General features: G+C 42.6%; 2 protein-coding genes across 7 annotated transcripts; one reads left to right on the top strand and one right to left on the bottom strand.

Moving 5' to 3' along the window:
* Positions 1–141: 141 nt before the first annotated feature.
* SIRT3 (sirtuin 3) lies at positions 142–8,952 on the bottom strand. 6 transcript variants are annotated; one of them, XM_035123122.2, is made up of 9 exons: positions 8,641–8,952; positions 7,910–8,005; positions 5,921–6,101; positions 5,345–5,527; positions 3,862–4,094; positions 3,605–3,705; positions 3,045–3,206; positions 1,889–2,098; positions 142–883 (listed from the first exon to the last, which is right to left on the bottom strand). In XM_035123122.2, exons 2-9 carry the CDS (start codon positions 7,983–7,985, stop codon positions 863–865), a joined length of 1,167 nt encoding a protein of 388 aa, XP_034979013.2. In that variant the 5' UTR covers positions 7,986–8,005; positions 8,641–8,952; the 3' UTR covers positions 142–862. The 6 variants fall into 6 exon arrangements, 5 of the variants coding, with proteins under 5 accessions (XP_034979013.2, XP_060132836.1, XP_060132839.1 ...); XM_060276853.1 differs by lacking the exon at positions 8,641–8,952 and having other exon boundaries at positions 7,910–8,297; XM_060276856.1 differs by lacking the exons at positions 7,910–8,005; positions 8,641–8,952 and adding an exon at positions 7,001–7,670.
* A 335-nt stretch (positions 8,953–9,287) lies between these two features.
* PSMD13 (proteasome 26S subunit, non-ATPase 13) lies at positions 9,288–18,394 on the top strand. The gene is made up of 13 exons (XM_035123038.2): positions 9,288–9,496; positions 9,970–10,048; positions 11,927–11,961; positions 12,579–12,634; positions 13,276–13,319; positions 13,740–13,826; positions 15,029–15,200; positions 15,502–15,581; positions 15,667–15,792; positions 16,342–16,404; positions 16,655–16,735; positions 17,002–17,118; positions 17,596–18,394. Exons 1-13 carry the CDS (start codon positions 9,402–9,404, stop codon positions 17,689–17,691), a joined length of 1,131 nt encoding a protein of 376 aa, XP_034978929.1. The 5' UTR covers positions 9,288–9,401; the 3' UTR covers positions 17,692–18,394.
* Positions 18,395–20,596: the final 2,202 nt, after the last annotated feature.

The raw sequence follows: 20,596 nt of genomic DNA, 5'->3' as shown, positions 1-20,596 counted from the left end.
GAAAAATGTCAGACAATTATGTGAATGATGTCCACAATACTTCCCCCCCCATTGAATGAATTCAAGGACAGAAAATACAAGTTTAGAATTTAAATACTGGAAAATCTGCGGAGAGAATATTGAGAGACTGCTGAAACATGCTTTTATTTTGACTAATTATTGCCACTCAATAAGTGTTTATTCAAGTTCAAACGGCAGCTTCACTACACTTTTCATAGTTGTCATTTCTTGCTAGAATTGTAGTTACACACACCTTATCTCTTCATGTTACATAAATGATACACTGCATATTAATATTTTAGAATATCAGATTTCAGGTTGATCTTCACAGAAGCTACAGCAGAAGACACACTGACTCAACAGTCAAACTTCTAAGCTTAGTTATTAAAGTTGGCCTAATCCAAATTCTTTCACAAGTTGGTACAATGTCAAATTCATCATAACTCTGTGATGCATGCTATTGCAGCGACGGCTACTAGTGCAACACCACAAGATCTGTGATGGTTTAGAAAACATTTGAAGAGTTTGCTTGGAGAAACAGCTTAAGAGGTGATGTTTAATGGGAAGTAGCAGCTATAATGTACATCTTCATCTTCCACTCTGGTATCTAGAGCCTCTCCTTATGCAAAACCAAATTCACAACCTACCATTTGATCATTATCTCCCAAGATCCTTCAGAGGACATCCAAGTGCAACTAGACTGGTTCTCTGAATGATTTTTAGTTCTTCTAACCTACTGGGTGCTAGCACAATGGAGAGCATATTTTCCTCCAGTTCTCTGCTCTTATTGCTGTAAACTTTGGTTGCAACGAACAGTCCTTTAGGAGGTAAACATCATTTCCAACAGCAGGAGTCAGATTTCCTATTTGTCTTTTGCATCCAGCTAAAAATAGAAAGAACAATTATTTGTCTATGAAGCTTGCTTGTTCCAAAGTCCATTCGTTCAACAGCTGATGCTGACCAAAGTGAAAAAGCAACAACACAGAGAAGGAAATGATTCATTTACAGTTACTGTAAATGAAAGCATATCACTGTTGAATTGTAAGAATACAACAAGCACATAGGAAAATGCCATTAATTCTAATGTCACAGAATCACAGAACTATAGAGTTGGAGGGGACTCCTCTAGTCCATTATTTTGGGAGGGGATATTCATCTTATTTTGTATTTTTATGCTGTTTACCTCCCTGAGATCTTCGGATGAAGGGTGATGTACAAATTCAATAATATCAAATAGTACAATCCCCTGAAATTCATGACAGATGGCCATCCAGCCTCTGCTTAAAAACCTCCAATGAAGGAGAGTCCACCACCTTCCGAGGGAGCCCCTTTCACTGTCGAACAGCTCTTGCAGTTAAAAAGGTCTTCCTGGTGTTTACTAAGAATCTCCTTTCATGTAACTTGAAGCCATTTGTTTGGGTCCTATCCTCCCTCAACCGTTCCTCATGAGGTTTGGTTTCCAGACCCTTGATCATCTTGGTCACCCTCCTCTGCACATGTTCCAGCTTGTCAATATCCTTTTAAAATTGTGGCACCCAGAACTGGACACAGTGCCCAGGTGTGGTCTGACTAAGACCGAATAGAGCGATATCATTGCTTCCCTTGATCTGGACACCATACTTCTGTTGATGCAGCCTAGAATAGCATTAGCTTTTTTGCTGCTGTATCACACTGTTGATTCATGTTAAACTTGTGGTCTACCAAGACCCCTAGAACCTTTTCACATGTACTGGCATGCCAGATACCCCCCATCTTGTATAGGCCATATTATGTCAACACTGGCGATTAACTGCTCTTTTCAGAACTCCTGCAATGTTTGTACTCATGAGAGATTCTGCAAATGAAATGGGGTGAGAGAATAAAAGCTTTTCAACTCAGACTTCCATACCTTTTCTTTTTCCTTCTTCATTAATTCTTGCAACTCCTCCTTCCAGCCCAACAGTTCCACTACTTTTTCTACTCCAATGATGACGTCTCCCAGTTCAACCACGTCACTGTGCTGTGGCTGATGGGCAAATGGTCCCACCAATTCCCGATTGATCAGCACACGTGGAACAGAGCTGCGAATTGCATAAGCTAGACTGGCAAATGGCTCCACCTAAAATCCAAACACCAAAAGAAAAAGGCTGCATATTCTGTTCCAAAGTCACAGCTCAAAAGAAATTCACAACACCTTGAGATCTATCTACGCACCTGCTAACAAAAAGGAAATATGTTACCTGTTGTACAGTGGTTCTGCTAAATGCTCACGCGAAGCAATTCAAACTTGGGATTATTTCAGGTAATCCTTTCAACAAATCAGGTAGGTAGGTTAGCAATATTATTCCTAAGTGAAAGGGTATAGCTGAGGCTTGTAAGATAATGACTTGCTTATGGCCATCCAGTGAGTTCATAGCTAATATTTGAACTGAAGCCTTCCTATTTCAGGGTGCATACCCTTGGCCATACATTGTACCAGCTATTCACCCTTACTTAATGCAGAGCATTCTAACAGCAGCTAAGGAAATCTACATGGTTCTTATTTAGGAAATGGGATGTACTGATTCATCACTGATCCCTACAGTACAGGTGACTATGAGTCCATATTGCTCTCCCTTTCCCCTGGCTAACACAGTTGGTGATGGAGCGATGTGCATGTTAAGATTTCTATTGTGTGTGCTGGGATAATGCCATAGGAAAAACTGCTTGCATTTTCAATATTCCTGACTTTGTGCACAACAATATTTAGTTAAGCCTGTCTTGTCATATGTATATGCTGAAGGCACATTTACTTCTGCCCTGCCACTGAGAGACAACAGCACTGATTCTGCCTCTACCTACATCACTAGATACACAAAATCCCTTCTTCAATTTTGGCAATCTATGCTTCCCGAGCTATTTATAAATCCTTCTTACACATTTCCCAAGATGCACTCGATTTTGTTGATCCCTGAATTGCCACCCTCGCTTTCCCTTTGGATCCGCATTGCTTTCCAGAGTCCCCGAACCACTCTGTCTCAATACCCCAGCTTTCATTCTCTTCCCATGTTCATGATAGCGCAGACCTCAAGGGAGGTTCCGATGACAAGGAGCAGGTCTGCCACAGGAAAATCTGTCACGTGCAAGAAGAACCGATGAGGGAGCTCCTCTCCAAAAAACACAATGTCAGGTTTGATCATTCCAGTACACACAGGGCACTTGGGGATCTTGTCAGCCATCACATCTTCCTAAAATGATAACACAGAAAGCAGGATATGAGTCCACATCAGGCAGTATAAGCCACACATTACTTCAGGCATCCCCAAACTGCGGCCCTCCAGATGTTTTGGCCTACAACTCCCATGATCCCTAGCTAACAGGACCAGTGGTCGGGGAAGATGGGAATTGTAGTCCAAAACATCTGGAGGGCTGAAGTTTGGGGATGCCTGCATTACTTCATTTGAAATTACAAGGGACACTTTTCATAGGTACTATTGATTGAACACCCCAAGCATTAATGAAAGTAAAAGCAAGTCTGTGAACCCTGCAAAACAAGATTCTTGGTGCCTAAGCCAAACATAACCAGCATCCTTTGGAGTATGTGTGATATTCCTGGAGTGGTATATCTGCTGTGCTGTCAACTTACCCTGAAGTCTTCACCACGGTATGACCTTCGACAGACAGTGCATGTAGCAGAAGCAAATGTACCATGAGCCTCAACTAGTTTATCTGGAGGAATCCCAGCAACTAGAACACAAAACTCAGAGTTAAGATCAATTCGGCCCCAACGTTCCATCAGCGCAAAGGAGAATACTCTCCCACTCAAAGGTTTGTTGCAGTATCTCTAACATTAGACTAGATTTCTATTTCTTAGATCCAAATTGAGGGGGTGGGGAGACTTACCTCTCTCCAGCCCATCAATGTTCTGTGTGTACAGACGCAGAAGGAGCCCTTTGTCAAGCAGAAGTCGGAGAAAGTAATGAGCATAGTTTGGCCTGTAATTGCCAGGGTATAACTCCTTGGCCAATGTAAAGAAAGGCTTGGGATTGTGGAAAAAGTAATTAAGCTCAAATATGGCTTCTGGATAAGGAATATTATACTGCTGGAGATTACTGTAGAGACCACTCCCAGGGGACCTGTGGAGACAAGAGGGGAAGAAAACAACAGAACATGCCAGGAAACCAAGCCATTGCAAAGGTTTTTCATGTGCTGGTATACCCCTATTAGAAGTAAATTCACATATGAGGAAACACAGTTGAGGAATATTTTATCACAAGTTTGTCAAGAAGACATACCACCAAAGTGGCCTATCAGTTGATATGTGAACATCTTATGGTGAACTGGAAGGAGAATTCAGCAATGGAGGCCTCTCTCAAGAAGCAATGACGCTTTTAAGATGGGAGGAGACACTGTGACAATGATACCAGAAAATGAGAAGGGGGGTAGCTGATAGCATGCCTGGTAAGAGAAATTCAAACAAGGTAAACGTTGTTTTGATTTGATACAGTAGCATATTGTTTCACTCTTTATCAGCATAGCAGGATCAAAGAAGCAAATGAGAACAACAGCAAAATGTGAAACTTCCGAGAGACCAAAGATCTTTACATAAATACTCAGATTAAACATGCCTTCCTTCTCTGAAAAAAGAAATGTGTTGAAAGCAGAAGATGATTATGCAGGACACTGGCTGGCACTGCATGAATCCACCTAAAACATCCCTCTCTAATCCCCAATAGCAGTTTTTCACTTTACTGCCCTATTTTTTAAAAAGAAAACTTTTAAAAGTTTCTTTTTTAAAAAAATAAGGCAATGGCTGAATGGTTATAGGCATACGTGCTCACAAAATGCTTTCAAAAATTAAATAAAGGCTGACAATCCACATGAAGGATGGGGAAGGTGCATGACTGGTGAAACAGCATTCTGTTCACAAATGCGTGTCTGTCACTTTATGCACAACACCTGGTGTATTTGCTCTGGATTCTCTTGATATTTGTTTTTGAACATAGGTTGCAATCCATAAAAGGGGCAATTTTGGATGCAAGGAAGTCAAATTAAATAGTTAAAGGACCTATTGTGGCATCCTCCATGCAGCATAAAACCAGATGTGATTTATTTGGCATTAAGGGGCTATACCGTTAACGGACTTTGTTTGGTGCGATGTTGGGATAGAAAAAAATTATACCAACAGTACCAGCCTCTTCCTTCAATTCCAAAAAATAGCCTAGTTCACTCTTATTGCCTGTGCCCTGCTTCTTGAAGCTGCTCCATCTGTGACTGGGCAGTGTGGTGGCTGCTGAAGAGTTTCCACAAGGTGGAGACTTTACAGAGTAGGGGAAATGTCTGTACAGTCAAGAGAGCAAGGCCTTGACAGCCGTTTGAGTGTTACCTGAAATCAGGGATACCACTAGGAGTGCTGAGCCCTGCTCCAGTCATCACCACGACTCTCTTGCATTCTTTCTTCTGAATTAGTTCTGTCACATCCTTCAGGGTGAGCTGCTCCTTTTGACCATCATTTCTTCCTCTGCCACCTCCAAAGAATACCATTAGAGCAGTGGATAATGAAAAGGGCCTGCCAGCAACATATCAACAGGTTACAAAGAAACACATTCAAACGTCATTCACCAGAATGAGATGACTGAAGCTGGGAGAAAACTCCCTCGGTTCATATTAGCATTGAATTGGCATTGTTTTTAACAATGTAGCTTTACTCGTCCTGTGTCTGGTATCATATGACTTAAAGTGTGCTCTCAACACTTCCTTTGCAGCCACAGCTTGAATTCTAAAATAACTGAAGCCACAGCTGTAAAGGAAGAACCAGGAACACACTTTAAATCAAGGAGATTCTTATATTCTTATGGGATAAGGTAGAGAAACACAAATAAATACAACCGTCCCAAGCATGTTTTGTGAAGGAAGGTGGCAGAATTCAAAGTTAAAATGAGCAGGAGAAAGGATATCATACCTCACTCCATAGGTACTTGTAATCTCTTCTATTATGCTTTCTGGAGTTCTTTGAAAGAAAAGATTTCCACTTGGAAAGAAGGTGGGTTTCAATGAAGTTCGGAGCAGTTTTTTGCAGGCCATAGAACCAGAAAAAATCCCATAATAATGTTGCTGGGAACATATGCAGCAATTCCTCCATCCTATAAAACATAACAACCAATTTCAAATGCAGGTTTTGTAATAGTTGGCTATATGAAATTTCACTGAGGAATAGAAAACCATTTGACAGTGCAATCCCAATGAAGAAGTCGTATTAAATTTAATGAGGCTTACTCACAAGTAAAGTGGGGACAATAGGATTAACCCTAATTTAGTTAATTAAACTTTTATTTTGGGGTAGGGAACCTCCACTTCATAATCCAGATGTGGCCCACAGGATCTCCCCTTTGGCTTGCCAGTCTTTCCCCAGATCCAGATGCATCTACTCACTCCACCCCCAACTGCTGAGCTGAGCTGTAATATTCAATCAGTAAAGTAGCCTGGGGAGAACAGATCATAGTGAGGAGAGGAAAAACTCCCGCTGCCCTACATTGCTCAGCCTACTGAAAATTACTGCTCAGTAGTGGGGAAGAGGAAACATGGGTGAGTCCTGCTGCTGAGCTGCCCATGAGCTGAGCTGAGCTGAGCTGAGCAGTTCTTCCTTCATGGACAGTGTGGTGCATTTTTATCCTGCACAGTCAGAAAAGGAGTCCCTTTCACACTGTGCAGCACAAGTTAACTGAGCTGCTTCTGAAGGAAGAGATTACTTTCTTACCCCCATTGGCAGTTCCTGGGCATTTCTGTGCTGATCATGGAAGCACGTAGCACAGAAGCCAAGCAAGCAGAATGCGGTGTTCTTCAGAGGTTGTTGAACTACGACTCTGACGCTTCCTGATCATTGACCAGGCTGTCTGGTGGATGAAGAGAGGGCACCACACTGGCGGCCTGATACAGCGTTTATATGTGCATGTACCTCGGTTTAAGAACAGCCCTGTTTACGAACAACTCGGTTTACGAACTCCACAAAACCAGAAGTAGTGTCCCGGCTTGCGAACTTTACCTCGGTCTAAGAATGGAATCCGAACGGTGGAAAGGCACCGGTGGCAGGAGGCCTCATTAGGGAAAGTACGCCTAGGTTTAAGAACAGTTTAGGTTTAAGAACGGACTTCCGGAAAGGATTAAGTTCATAAACCGAGGTGCCACTGTATGTAGGTTTGTGAATGGGGTGTGAATGTCTATGTATGCTTTGACCCTGCCTTCTTTTGGCCATGGCCCCAAACACCACAGGTGTATGGCCTTGACTACTCCTCCCCCCACGAATGGAGCCCTGGAGAGTGGGAAAGGTTGGCCAGCCTTGCATTACATATGACTAGTATTTGCTGAAGAACATACATTTTTATTAAGTATCTATCATGCAGTTGTAGAGACAAAGCAACAGGGTTTTGCTTCAAAGGAGACCCACACTTTATGCAACGAAAGGGGATAAAAGGGGATACACTGCAAAAGTCTGAGGTTACACTTTACTGCACTTCCTTCATATGGCTCCTCGGAGGATGTGAGAGTTATAAACCATTTTGCAGACTAAAAGTGTCCTACAAACAGATAGATGTAAAAAATTACCAACTCTAAATTGGTTCATAGAGGAAACACCTTAGCTCAGTGGTAGACTGTATGTTTTCTATGAAAAATGTCCCCGGCATCTCTAGTCATCTCAGGTAGCAGGGCCAAGAAAGGCCTCTGTCCACTTAAGATCTTGGAGAGCAGTTGTCTGGTCAGGGTACTCAACCAATGGTCTGATGCACTGTAAGAATGCTCCCTATAATCAACTTTCCTATATATACTAAACATGCCAACCATCTCCCTGAGTACCTGTAAGCTTTTCCATTCCAGGTCTTAGCTCTCCTAACTCTTCCAAAATCTGATATGCCCCTTCCAGTTCATTCATATTCTTCTGTATTAGATTACTTACCTATTGCTCTCTGAAAACTTTCAGCACAAAATGCATGCCTTCCTGCAGAGACTCTGGAATGTAATCTCCAGTTCATTTCCCTCCAGCCGCCTAGTCCTGTACCAGAAAAAGAAAAATCAAGAGGTTTCTATGTCTTCTGTGTTCTTCCCTTTATTAATGGCTCTACCTATGCAGGTGGGCAGGAGGCTGTTATCACTCTGTATCTCGCCAGTTTCCTGTTTGGGTTGTATTTGTGGTCTGAAGGTTACAGAAGATCTGGAGTGGGGTGTAGGGCAAAGCACCACTCTTGTTTGCTTTCAGTGATCTTCAGACTGAAAGAACAGCTGAAAAGCTCTTTACCTTAATGTTCCTAATAGAAGGGCCTAGATCTGTTCATGCTAAAAATCCATTTCTTACTGTCCCCACCACCCTCACAGCAGCTTTTTGGAGATGAATTGCACCACCACTTAAGGCATCTGCTACAAAACTGCTTGTTATACAGTACTGCTCTGAACTGACAATAGCTTTTTTCTTTGCTGTAGGTTCTGCTGGGTGTAATCAGTCACAGTGGCTTTTTTATGGGGTGTCATTCGTCTCCGATTGCCGTAATTGCCCAAGAAGCACAGCTCTGTTTTTCATTCATTTTAAGGCAAGGCCCACTTCAGACACACATCCCCATCCATGATTTTCGAAACCAATATACAGCAATGAGTGCAACAATTTTGTTCTTTGCGTCGCAAGATGCCACTTACAGCAAAGGAAACCGCAGCTCCTTCCGATTCTAAGATTGGGCAGAAAGGGACGGAGGGGCCAGAAACGGGAGAGCGACGCTCCCCTGCCCAAACCTCCGTCCGACGGTGACGATGCACCTGAGCAAAGAGAGCAAAAGGAACCTGGGGCTGGGGGACCCTATCCAGTTCACATATGGCCAACGTGGAGGAGCCCTAGCGGCTTTCCCCCAGCCCGACCGGGGGGGAAATGGCAGGGACTTCCCACATGGGAAACATGTTCTCTGCCGCCGACAGGTATAGCGAGCCGGTGGCGGCAATGCTTTATTTCACGAAGGTGCATCAGTCGTCGTCGTCGTCGTCCTCCTCCTCCTCCTCGTGGCGCGAGACGGTGGCGAGTGACGTCAGCATCCCCCTCCACGACACTAGGCGAACGAGTGGCGTCACGCGCGGGGGCGGACCGCCGTGGCAACCGGCATCCAACGACTGCAGGGGGAGCCCGAGAGAAGCTCGCCGGCTCGCTCGTGAAGCAGAGGCCGTTGCCATGGCGACCAGCGGGCCTGCCCGCCCTCCCCCGGAACTCTCGCCCCTCCTCCTGCGTGGGGCGGGATCGAGAAGTAATGCTGCGCTGAGCGAGGCCAATACGGTACCCGGCGTGCTCCGCGCCGAAGGTGCCGGAAGTGAGTGTGCATTTCCGGCGGCAGGGTGGCCCGGCCTCCTGTTCCTGCTCGTGAGGGTGAACCGCTCTCTCTGTCTCCCGCTGCCTCCCCGGTCCCGGCCTCGCCATGAAGGACGTGCCGGGTTTCCTGCAGCAGAGCCAAAGCTCGGGGCCCGGCCAGGCCGCCGTGTGGCACCGCCTGGAGGAGCTCTACAACAAGAAGTGAGGCGGGGTTGGGAGGGTGATGGGGGGGGGAGACTGCGAGAGTTGGGGAAGGGGCGCTCTGCGGTTTCCCCTGGGGCGACTCTGTGCCTCTTTCTGGAGATGATCCGCTGGGGGATCTCCTGTTCTTGAAGCCGAACCCCACTGTTCAGCAAGCTGGTGCATCGGGCCTCACTCCCGAGATGTGTGGGCAGGATGCTTGCCTTAGGAAAATGGTGGATAGGCCAAGGTGGCATAAGCACAACAGGGTCTGAAGTGTGAAGCACTTTGAGGCTCTGCGCTGGCCTGGTTGCCAAAATGTGTGTGTGTGTGTTGTGCAAGGGCTTCTATTCATATAACTCGTGTTTGATTTGGGTAAATACACCGTTGAGGGTTTGCTGTGGTCTCCTGGCTGCTGTACTCTTCCCTTGCTCTCCCTCATTTTGTAAAATTGACAGCCTGTCCTTTGCCATTTCCATTGTGTTGTTTTACAGACTCTGGCACCAGCTGACCCTTCAGGTTCTGGACTTTGTGCAAGACCCCTGCTTTGCCCAAGGAGATGGACTCATCAAGGTAATTAATTCACAAGATTCTTGAAATTACCATAAATAAGAAAAATTAAAATTAAGAGTAGTGTAAATGTATACCCCTGGCTTCTTGTGAATACAAACGCTTCTGATGATGAGGCATTTAGGGGAACTCCACTGAACACATCGCTTCCAGCGCTTTGTAGTTTATGTCCTAATTTTTTGCTTTGTAAATTCTGTTGACTTCTGTATCACTTTTTTGGTATTTGGGATCACATTTTTATTCTTTTCAGGAGTGAAAGGGTGAATTTTGTAAATATAATGCTGGTGCTCTAAACAGATGATGCAAAATGGTATGAGATGACATTGCAATGAGAAACTGCCAGATTAAATCATTGGTAGGGAACCTCTGCTTAGGTTAGGCCTACCAGTCCTCTGAATTTTGATCACCAGGCCATTTTTGGCAAACTACACCCACCTGTCAGTCATCTGACACCATATGACATCAGGCATGGATAATCTGTTATCTCCAGTCTAAGTGCTATTTGTCAAGACTGGAAATAAGGGATCTCCTATCTTAGTGCTAAGCACTATACAGTGGTAACTCTACTTACGAATAACTCTACTTATGAACGGAGCTCCGTCCGCCACCTTGGATGCGGTTTAGATAGGATTTTTTCTACTTACGAATTTTTAGATAGGGTTTCTTCGACTTACGAATTTTTTATCCCAATGCGTTCTTATGGGATTTGACTTACAATTTTTTTTTACTTACAAATGTGCGTTCGCAACGCATTAAATTCGTAAGTAGAGGTACCACTGTAGTGCTAAAATCAGAAATAAGCCCAAGCATATCAGAAGAATAGGCCGTACTGTTGGGACCACTGTATACTAACGGCAGATATAAGTCTGTGCCTACTCCCATGGTTTGAAGTTTGAATCACCTGGTGTCATATTACATTGGGTGATTGACAGGTGGGTAGCCCCACCCACCTGTCAAAATGGCACGTGAATGATGTGCCAGTTATAGATCCAGCCCACCCTGTATTATAGTTTAGAAAATACTAAAGGAATGAAGGATTGCTTTAAAAGAGGACAAGACAGACAGTTGTATGAAAAACAAGAAGGATTGAAGGAACTGGATATGTTTGATCTGGAAAAGAAGATTGAGAGGGGACATAGAAGTTGGAAGGGACCCAAAGGTCATCTAGTCCAACGCCTTGCAATGCAAAAAATCTCAGCTAAAGCATCCATGACAGATGGCCATCCAACCTCTGCTTACAAACCTCCAAGGAGGCAGAGTCCACCACATGATAGCACTGTTGAAATAGAGGCTCTCACATAGAAATGATCACATACTGTACTTGTTATACCTAGAGGGCAGGACTGACTGGTTTCAGTTACAGAAGGATAGATTTCAGTTGAATATTAGGATAAAATGTTTTACTGGTAAGAGCAGGGTTGGTGTTGCCAGCCTTCATGTCACATAATTTGCAGACATCTTTGTACCACAGAGTTGGTCTGTTGCCAGAAGCCAGCTCTGTAGATCAGGTCCTTGGGGATCCTGCCATCTTCCAGCGTACCTAAGCTAAACCATGGCTTAGTGTAAATGCATGAGCTCTTGAAGAGAGATCACATCTGCTTTGCTCTTTCTCTAGGCCTACTGGTATTGCCCATGGTTTGGCTTGGCATGTTGTTCAAACCTCGGTTTTGGTGTTTCTCACTCCAGACAAGGCATGAGCTGTAACAAAGGTGTTATGGCTATGGCCTACTGCTGACCAGGGGCTTAATATTGATTGTAAGGAATTCCACGCACGCTAATTCAACTGTAGGTAGTGTCCTAGATGTATTAATGATCAACTTGACTTGTTAACCAAAACACACTTGTACTGCTAAACTTACCACCTCTTTCTTTCATTTACAGCTTTATGAGAACTTTATCAGTGAGTTTGAACACAGGTAAAGCTTTTAAAATACTTAAAATTTAGGGAAGGCCTTACACTTTAAGATCAATATTTTAATTCTAAAGTTCATTATTAAACTTAATTGCTGTTAAAACTCCAGTTGTTCATAACAAAATAAAAAAAATTCCTTCCAGTAGCACCTTAGAGACCAACTAAGTTTGTCAATGGGGCCCGGGTGGCGCTGTGGTTAAACCACTGAGCCTAGGGCTTGCTGATCAGATGGTCGGCGGTTCGAATCCCTGTGACGGGGTGAGCTCCCGTTGCTTGGTCCCAGCTCCTGCCAACCTAGCAGTTCGAAAGCACGTCAAAATGCAAGTAGATAAATAGGAACCGCTACAGCGGGAAGGTAAACGGCATTTCCATGTGCTGCTCTGGTTTGCCAGAAGCGGCTTTGTCATGCTGGCCACATGACCTGGAAGCTATACGCCGGCTCCCTCGGCCAATAATGCGAGATGAGCGTGCAACCCCAGAGTCGGTCACGACTGGACCTAATGGTCAGGGGTCCCTTTACCTTTACCTTTTTTAAGTTTGTCAATGGTATGAGCTTTCGTGTGCATGCAAACTTCTTCAGATACTTCTTCAGTTGTTCATGTTACCATCTCTTTATTTCAGGGTGAACCCTTTGTCCCTTGTAGAGATAATTCTTCATGTAGTGCGGCAGATGACAGGTAAAACATCTTCATTTTATCATAGCTATCTTTCATTATGAACTGGTTCAGGTTCGGGGGGGTGGGGGGTGGAATCTGAGGCCAACAATAAGACTTTTAGGAAAGTAACAAAGGATTGAACTACTCAGTCTTGGAGAAAGGGAATTATTCACATTTCAGTCTTTGTGGACACTAGTCATTAATACTCCTTAACTTTGCTTATAAGGCCAGCAGAGATGTATTAATGTAGAATTTGAAAATCTAATCCTAGGAGTTTGACAGACTGAATGCTTCTTTGGGTGCTGGTTTCTTCCTGGGACTGATCCAAGGAAGTATCTGGGAGCTGGCTTTTGGCTTGCACAATCACTCCCTCTCAGTGTAGAGAGAAATGGAATGATCAAACAGGAGATCTCATGTTACTTTGAACACAAGCTCTCCTCTGACTTTGGGACATTAAATCAGGAGATCCTTGAAACCAGAAGTCTGAGCAAAAATTTTGTCATTCATTGTTTTTCGGAACGAAGGGAGGAAGCATGCCTTGAAGCCTTCTACTCCTCTCCCCAAGGACAGTATTATTCAGGCAGGTCCTCAATTCTAAAACTTTTGTGATAGGATCCAATAAGAAGTTATGTGAATGTAATTGCTTGCTTGTTCCTCCTTAGATCCTAATGTAGCTCTTACTTTTCTGGAAAAGACCCGAGAAAAAGTAAGTATGATATATGACAGGTGCTTTATATAGTACTGTACTTTGAACCGCTTGCATGGAATTGTTTTCAATGCAGTTACTAGCTTTTATTCATTGCTGTAGCTTACTGATGTTTTTATCATTCATTTTAAAGGGGTGTAGACTTAAAACTGTTGATTTAAAATAAGCAATTATAGGTTTTTTGTTACAATTTCTGTATACTATCTTTTGTCCTGAAAGGCACAATATAAATTAATAACACATCTTCTGAACTGGCCAACAAACTATGCTTCGTTGCCAGTAAGAAAATTATCAAGGATAGTTATACAGTCAAATTTGGAAAAACTGCTAAATACTTATGCACTCTTAGACAGACAGTAGTTTCATTGCTATTTGAAACAATAGCCGTTTTATTACATTCATTTTGTATTGTGGCTGCAGGTGAAAAGCAGTGATGAAGCTGTGATTCTATGTAAAACTGCCATTGGCGCTCTGAAATTAAACATTGGTGATCTACAAGTCACAAAGGTGAGACAAAATACATATTTTCTTTTTCATATTAACAAAACCTTTTTTGAATTTGCTGTATTGGATGGCTCTTACATTTTTATGCAGCCCTTAGCTTTTAGTAGTTATCTTCTAACATAGCAGAGGGCAGACTTCAGGCCTGTATAGGTACTCTGAAAAGCCGTTAGCTGGAGGCAGGTGCAAAAGACATAAACTTAGAATTGAAGGACATCGAGCAGGTGCTGATCAGCATGATTTGTTTTGGGTACCAAAACTGAGCTGAGCTTGCTCTCTTTCCATACAAAAATCCATTCCTGATTACCCCCAAGCATTCTTCATTGTTGCAGGGGGAGAGGCGTTTTGTTGCCATTGTTAAACAATTGAGAGACAGAAATCTTTGCCATTGTATTGGACATCAGGCAAGGATCTACCAATATTGTGGAGCTACTTCTCCCCAGTACTGGATGTGTGGAGAAGACTAAATTCTGTCTGCTTCTTGTGTTCCACTTTGTGTTACCGGAAATGCAATACGATTTAAATAATCAAAAGTGTTGTCAGTGTTTCTGATAAGATACTGTGTTGAGTCCCCCCCCCAAAAAAAGATGCTGAGTATGCAGTAATAGTATTTGTACCTTTGAAAAGTGGCATTATTATTTCCTTTCTGATGGCCGGAGATCACTTTTGATTTGATTTCTTTTGCTGGTATAATCCAGTAACATACTCCGTAGCCCATTAGAAACTGTTCACAAAAGTTTCAAATAAACATCTTGCAATGTATTCATACTTTGTACAAATGAAAGCTGTTTATCAGTTTGCCACAAGCAAAGAATAGGGGTTTTTGAACCTGTAAACATCTGTTTAGAAATTTGTTTTGGCAATTAACAAGGTTATTAAATTTATATAATGGAGGTTGTTTCATTTTTTTATAAACCACAATTAGGAGCTGTAGTGTTCAAGCAGACATGGATATATAGTTGTGGATTTGTCTCTTCAGCAGAGTTGAGACTTCAGCAGGTCAAGTCCTAGTACCAGCAGAAATAAAATAACAAATATGTTCTGATCCTTAAGTTAATGTGATCACGCCATTCTTTGGAGTTGTGTGGTTTTTCTCTCTTCAAATATTGCTTATAATTGTTAGACAAGGTATTGTAACATGCTTTTGTGTGCATGTATATAAAATGCATGTGGATTTTAAGGATTGGTATCACCTTTTTTCCCTTTAGGAGACCATTGAGGATGTTGAAGAGATGCTGAATAATCTTCCTGGTGTGACATCTGTTCACAGCCGTTTCTATGATCTCTCCAGCAAGTATTACCAGACAATTGGGAATCATGCTTCTTATTATAAGGATGCATTAAGGTTCCTGGGCTGTATAGATGTCAAAGATCTCCCAGGTAATGCTCTTTTCTTCCCATATTGAACAAGCTGCATTTGTTTGTGCTGTATCAAATGGGTTAAATTTACTGTGCAGAGAGGGAAATAGAAATTATCCTCCAGATTATTGTTGTTGGAACCTGGAGTCTCAGAAAAATAGGCTTAAGACAAATAATTTATTGTACCTTTGTGTATAGAATGCTCACATTTTATTGAAGGTAGGATAATATATGTACGTGTGTGTGTGCGCGTGCGCGCACGCGCTAAAATGGGGTGTGGTCTCTCAGACTGTTGTTTGACCCAGATCATTCTTCTTTTCAGTGGCAGACCAGCAGGAGAGAGCCTTTACTTTGGGGTTAGCAGGACTCCTTGGGGAAGGAGTCTATAACTTTGGGGAACTGGTAAGTAGAACTTAATTGGTAAAAATGTTCATGAACCAGAAGCTAGCTACTATATCTCAATGTCCTACTTTATTTCCATCCTCAGCTTATGCACCCAGTGCTGGAGTCTTTGAGGAACACTGACAGGCAATGGTTGATTGACACACTTTACGCCTTCAATAGTGGCAATGTGGAAAAATTCCAGGCTTTGAAGTCCGCATGGGGGCAGCAGGTAGGTGGCTGGTTTGACTGATTAAGTACTGTAAGTACTTCCTCTTTGACTTGCTAGTGGAGAGTAAAGCTTATGCACTTCTGATAACAGCTGGTGTAGATTCAGAGTCTTCAATAAAACCTTAGGGCAACGGGACAGAGTTCCCCCATTAGCTGTTTTAGAGTACTTAAACCCTGGGACCAGGCCAGTTCAGGAAGGATCTGCTTCAGAGAAGGTCCAAATAACTCCAAAGCATCCCACTTCAATTTAAAATCCAGGCTCTGAAACAGATGCATTGCCACATGTCTTGAACTGTGTAGTAGCATTCATTTTCTCATTCCCATAGAGATGTTGGTTTAATCAATCTTAACGGTTGCAATTAGAAATTAGACACTTCTGTTGAACAATTTACAATGGTAGGTCTAAGGCTGTGGTTTCATGACACACAAGCAAGACAAATGAAGTGATGAGCGCTTTCTGTGTGTTGCATGCATCTTGTTAAATAAAAGAAAACACAATAAGATTTTTGGAGTACCAGTAACTAAAGTTCTCATCTGTCATGTCTTACAGCCAGACTTGGCTGCCAATGAAGCTCTTCTTCTACAGAAGATCCAGCTGCTGTGCCTCATGGAGGTAAGTCTAGCAATGCTAAATTGTATAATCTGTATAATCTGTAGTGGCCCCCCCTTGGATCTGAAGTTTTTATTTGTATTGAAATGTAACATACAGTATATTGCTATTGAAGATCTAGTGCACCTTTCAAATAATGTCTTGCACAAAGGCAAACAAAACTGGGGAAATCAGGCTTTCTGATCACTCTGTTGGGAACTATTTTTTCACGTAAGCTGAGGTTGGTTTTAACTTTAGTTTTACTTGACTGCAGATGACCTTCACCCGACCAGCTAACCACAGGCAACTCACTTTTGAAGAGATTGCTAAAAGTGCCAAAGTCACTGTAAATGAGGTGAGTTGCATTTGCAATTCTGTATGAGGGAACCAAATGTTCTGGGACTCTGTGCCATTCCATTTTCAAAATTGATGCAGTTAAATTTCCAGATACGCATTTACAGCAGCCATGATCTTGGACATTTTCCCTTTCTCTGTTTGTTAAATGCCTCTTTTTGAGTTGTAGCAAGTATTCAGACTGGTAAGTTGCAGTGATTTTTGTGGAAACAACTGGATATGTTCTTATAAAGCCAGTAAGGGACTCTTGGTTTTCTTTTCCTGCAGGTGGAGCTGCTAGTGATGAAAGCCCTGTCAGTGGGTTTGGTGAAAGGCAGTATTGATGAAGTGGATAAAAGAGTTCACATGACATGGGTCCAACCACGGGTGCTGGATTTACAACAGGTAATCAGTGCTGCTGAAATCTCAGTGCAACACTCTCCTTATAAAGCATGGCATGGAATCTTAGTAAAAAAACCAAACAGCTTTCTGGGGAGAAAGGGTGTGGTTTCTTTGATTAATCACACTGCATTTATATGTCTTCCTTTACTTCAGTGCAGAAACAGCTTTATAAGGTCACGTGTCGAATTTATGACACATTGAATAATTGACTTAATTCAGTTTTCTTCACAATGCTTACTTTGTTTCTGGCACCTTTGAATCTCCCTATCAAAAATGTCTTGTCATTAAGACAAACCAATAATACACACCATTGGGAGATTGCAGTTTATCTTTTCTCTAAAACAGGATTTTAATGTAGTCTGTTGCAGGAGACATTCTGATGCAGAATGGTTAAAATTTTGTATCTTTCATGGCCCTTATTTGGTCTGTGTGTATCCGCTGAGTCCAAGTTCCTAAAGTGCTTGTGGGTTTATTTCCTAGATAAAGGGCATGAAAGACCGCCTGGAGTTCTGGTGCACAGATGTGAAGAGCATGGAGATGTTGGTGGAGCACCAAGCCCACGATATCCTGACATAGAGGACTTTGCACTGGCTGAGGGAATGTCTTGTACTGTTGCTGAAACTGGCAGTGCCCTGACCACTGACTCTGTACTGAATTATATTAAAAGGGGGGCTAGGGGAGGAGGGAAAGAACTACTTTTCTGATGCTTGTACAGAGGACTAAGTGGCCTTTGCCGTGTAACCCTTTGGTGCTTGGAGTCGGGAATTCCCTCCTATGTGCTAAGCCATTTGATTAGCATTCTCCTGGGGAGCTCCCATCCTGCTGCCACCAAAGGCAATAAGGACTCCTTCATGGTGGATTAATCGGTCTTGGTGTGAGGCTGCCGCAATGGAGGATGTTTGGGGCTTATGGGCTAAAGGGTGGAGGTCACTAGCTCTGCAGTGGGATGGCAGCAGGACTTCCATTTTGCATTGGAAGGGCCATCTTCAGTCACTGGGCATTTCAGACGGACGTGGGGGGAGAGCATGACCTTTCTCCCTGCCAGTCCAAAGGCAGCATAAATGAGAACAAATGCCTCTTTCCCCTAGTCTCCCTCTGTTTTGCAGTAGAGGAAACTGCTCAAACCCCATCAATGAGTTTTCCAAGAATAAAATCATAAATTTAATGGATTTGTTTTTATACTCTCCTTGGGTTTGCTCTTGTCTTTTATGAACGTTTTATCCTGAAGTGTGACGCAGTAAAATAACTGCTGGAATAAACTTCTCTGCCTTCCCTCTTGCGCAGTTCTGTTGGTATGCTTTACACTGAGTCTTGAATTGCGCAGCAGTCCTATTATAAGAGGCACAAAACCAGAGTTAGCAGTTTATTTGTGCCCTTCAGAGATCAGTGGGTTTTAAATAATAATATTACTAATCACATGTCTATGGAAGGCATGATTTCGATGTTCATATTGCTCTCAGTCTTAAAGCAGTAATGGATGACTCGACTTGATCTTGAAAGGGGCTCTGTTCTCCAATTTTTGAATACATAGATTGTCAAATCTCTATTTTAAAAAAGCTTTTAGGCTTCAGCGGCCATTTTTCAGTTTCATGTTTGAAGGTGAAATGGGCATCTAATGACAAAGACTTCTCTGATAGGGATTTTATGGTGACCAAATAGCATTCATTTACAATAGGGTGCTTACCAATGTTAAAGGCTATCTTGAAAAGCATCCTTTTCACTGTGACTTTCACCTTGGACATGTTGTTAGTAAACTAAAATCTGCCCTTGTTTTAGTTCTGGTCAGATTCCCTTGGGGGGGGGAGGAAAATGTGCAAATTTTCTTTAAAAATTGAACATAGAGAAAAGGTGGGGGAAGTAGGCTAACAGCTCAGTCTACAGTAGAGCATGAGACTCTTAATCTCAAGGTTGTGGGTTTGAGCCCCACTTTGGCCAAAGATTCCTGAATTGCAGGAGGTTGGATTAGATGACCCTCATAATCCCTTCCATAGAATCCCTTCTATGATTCTGTGGAGATCATAGGACCAGATATTTTCCTCTAAATTGATGAGAACTGTGGTGATGGTGAATTGATAATTATGATTAGATTATCTACCATTCACAAGAAGTTCCCAGGGCTGGTCAGAGCAGTGTAAAATGTAAAAAAAACTGTTAGCCACTCACAAAGGGGCTGACTGGCCTCTCATGTCAAAAAATCAACAGCTGACATTTCTAATAGTTCTTTGGTCATCTGCTAAAGAAACTCAAAAGTATGAGAACTAGCTGCTGCCAGTTGTGTATAAACAGCTTTCTGATATCATCACAGCCTTGCTCAGTTACGCTGGTTTATAACTGATAACATTGCAACAAGTGTGACATGAAGCTACATCACTCAACCTTTTATAGGTGTGGGGTTGGCTAACTGATTATTTTGATATAGATAGTTGTGTGCTTTTGTACAACTGCATTTTCAACATATAATTTCCACTAATTCAGCTGAGTTGCAAAGTGGTCCATTTTAACTGTGTACTGTGTATTCCAGTCTTTAGTCCTTGTGAGGGGGATAATGCATCTATCTGTAACAAAAGTATGTAGAGGACGTTGTTAGTGACAGCATACCTTGTTCCTCTCCTGCCAACCTAGCAGTTCGAAAGCACATCTAAGTGCAAGTAGATAAATAGGTACCGCTCCAGCAGGAAGGTAAACAAGTGTTTCCGTGCGCTGCTCTGGTTCACCAGAAGCGGCTTTGTCATGCTGGCCACATGACCTGGAAGCTGTACTTTGGCTCCCTCGGCCAATAATGCGAGATGAGCTCTGCAACCCCAGAGTCAGTCACGACTGGACCAAATGGTCAGGGGTCCCTTTACCTTTTACCTTGTTCTTGGAGATGGTAAATCGGTTTCTCGGTTCTATTGATCCAACCTGCAGTAGCAGCTTTGAATTTGAAAAAGTTCTAGTCAAGGCATCACCCTGACATGCTAGTTATCTATGTGCAGCATTTATTAATTTAGTCCCCTCCTGCTGTCTGGAGTGGCACATCCAAGAAAAAGGCTAATGTCTAATGTCGCTTGTTTCTTGCTTTCTCATTAATGTGGGTTGAGAAGTATCTGTGGAACACATTTACGTAGAAGCAAGTCCCACTATGTACTGTGTGTATAGGATTGGGGCCTGAGAGACATGTGAAGGCACCGTGTTAACCACATTCTCCTTTTTCTGTTGTACCATCTCCAAGTTCGTGGCAGAAATGAGATTTTAACTGGGGAATTTCAGATTTACAGCTTGGTCGTCAAGCCGCTGCGCTATGCTAACTGAATACTTATTCTCTTCTTTCCTTGGCATGTTTTATTATTTCATGTTGCTATAGGGAAGAGGAATAAGGGGCATTTTTTCCTGAAAAAACAAATTTCACCATGGTTTTTTCAAAGCAATTTTTTAATTATAAAAACAGCAAGAGACAGCTTTGCATATGGGAAGATGCAAGTTCCTTTGGCATTGCTTTGTG

Source organism: Zootoca vivipara, chromosome 1 (assembly GCF_963506605.1).
Source record: "Zootoca vivipara chromosome 1, rZooViv1.1, whole genome shotgun sequence".
Lineage (NCBI taxonomy): Eukaryota > Metazoa > Chordata > Lepidosauria > Squamata > Lacertidae > Zootoca > Zootoca vivipara.
Note: the sequence above shows the minus strand (reverse complement) of the source record. Positions and strands in the feature narration are given on the sequence as shown.

Coding starts and splice junctions, on each gene's coding strand:
- SIRT3 (XM_035123122.2), bottom strand. CDS start 7,985: ATGAACTGGAGATTACATTCCAGAGTCTCTGCAGGAAGGCATGCATTT. Junction 6,102..7,909: donor AAGTTTTCAGAGAGCAATAG/GTAAGTAATCTA, acceptor TATGTTTTATAG/GATGGAGGAATTGCTGCATA. Junction 2,099..3,044: donor TCATCGGAACCTCCCTTGAG/GTCTGCGCTATC, acceptor TTTGGATTTTAG/GTGGAGCCATTTGCCAGTCT.
- PSMD13 (XM_035123038.2), top strand. CDS start 9,402: ATGAAGGACGTGCCGGGTTTCCTGCAGCAGAGCCAAAGCTCGGGGCCC. Junction 10,049..11,926: donor AAGGAGATGGACTCATCAAG/GTAATTAATTCA, acceptor TTTCATTTACAG/CTTTATGAGAACTTTATCAG. Junction 13,320..13,739: donor TGGAAAAGACCCGAGAAAAA/GTAAGTATGATA, acceptor TTGTGGCTGCAG/GTGAAAAGCAGTGATGAAGC.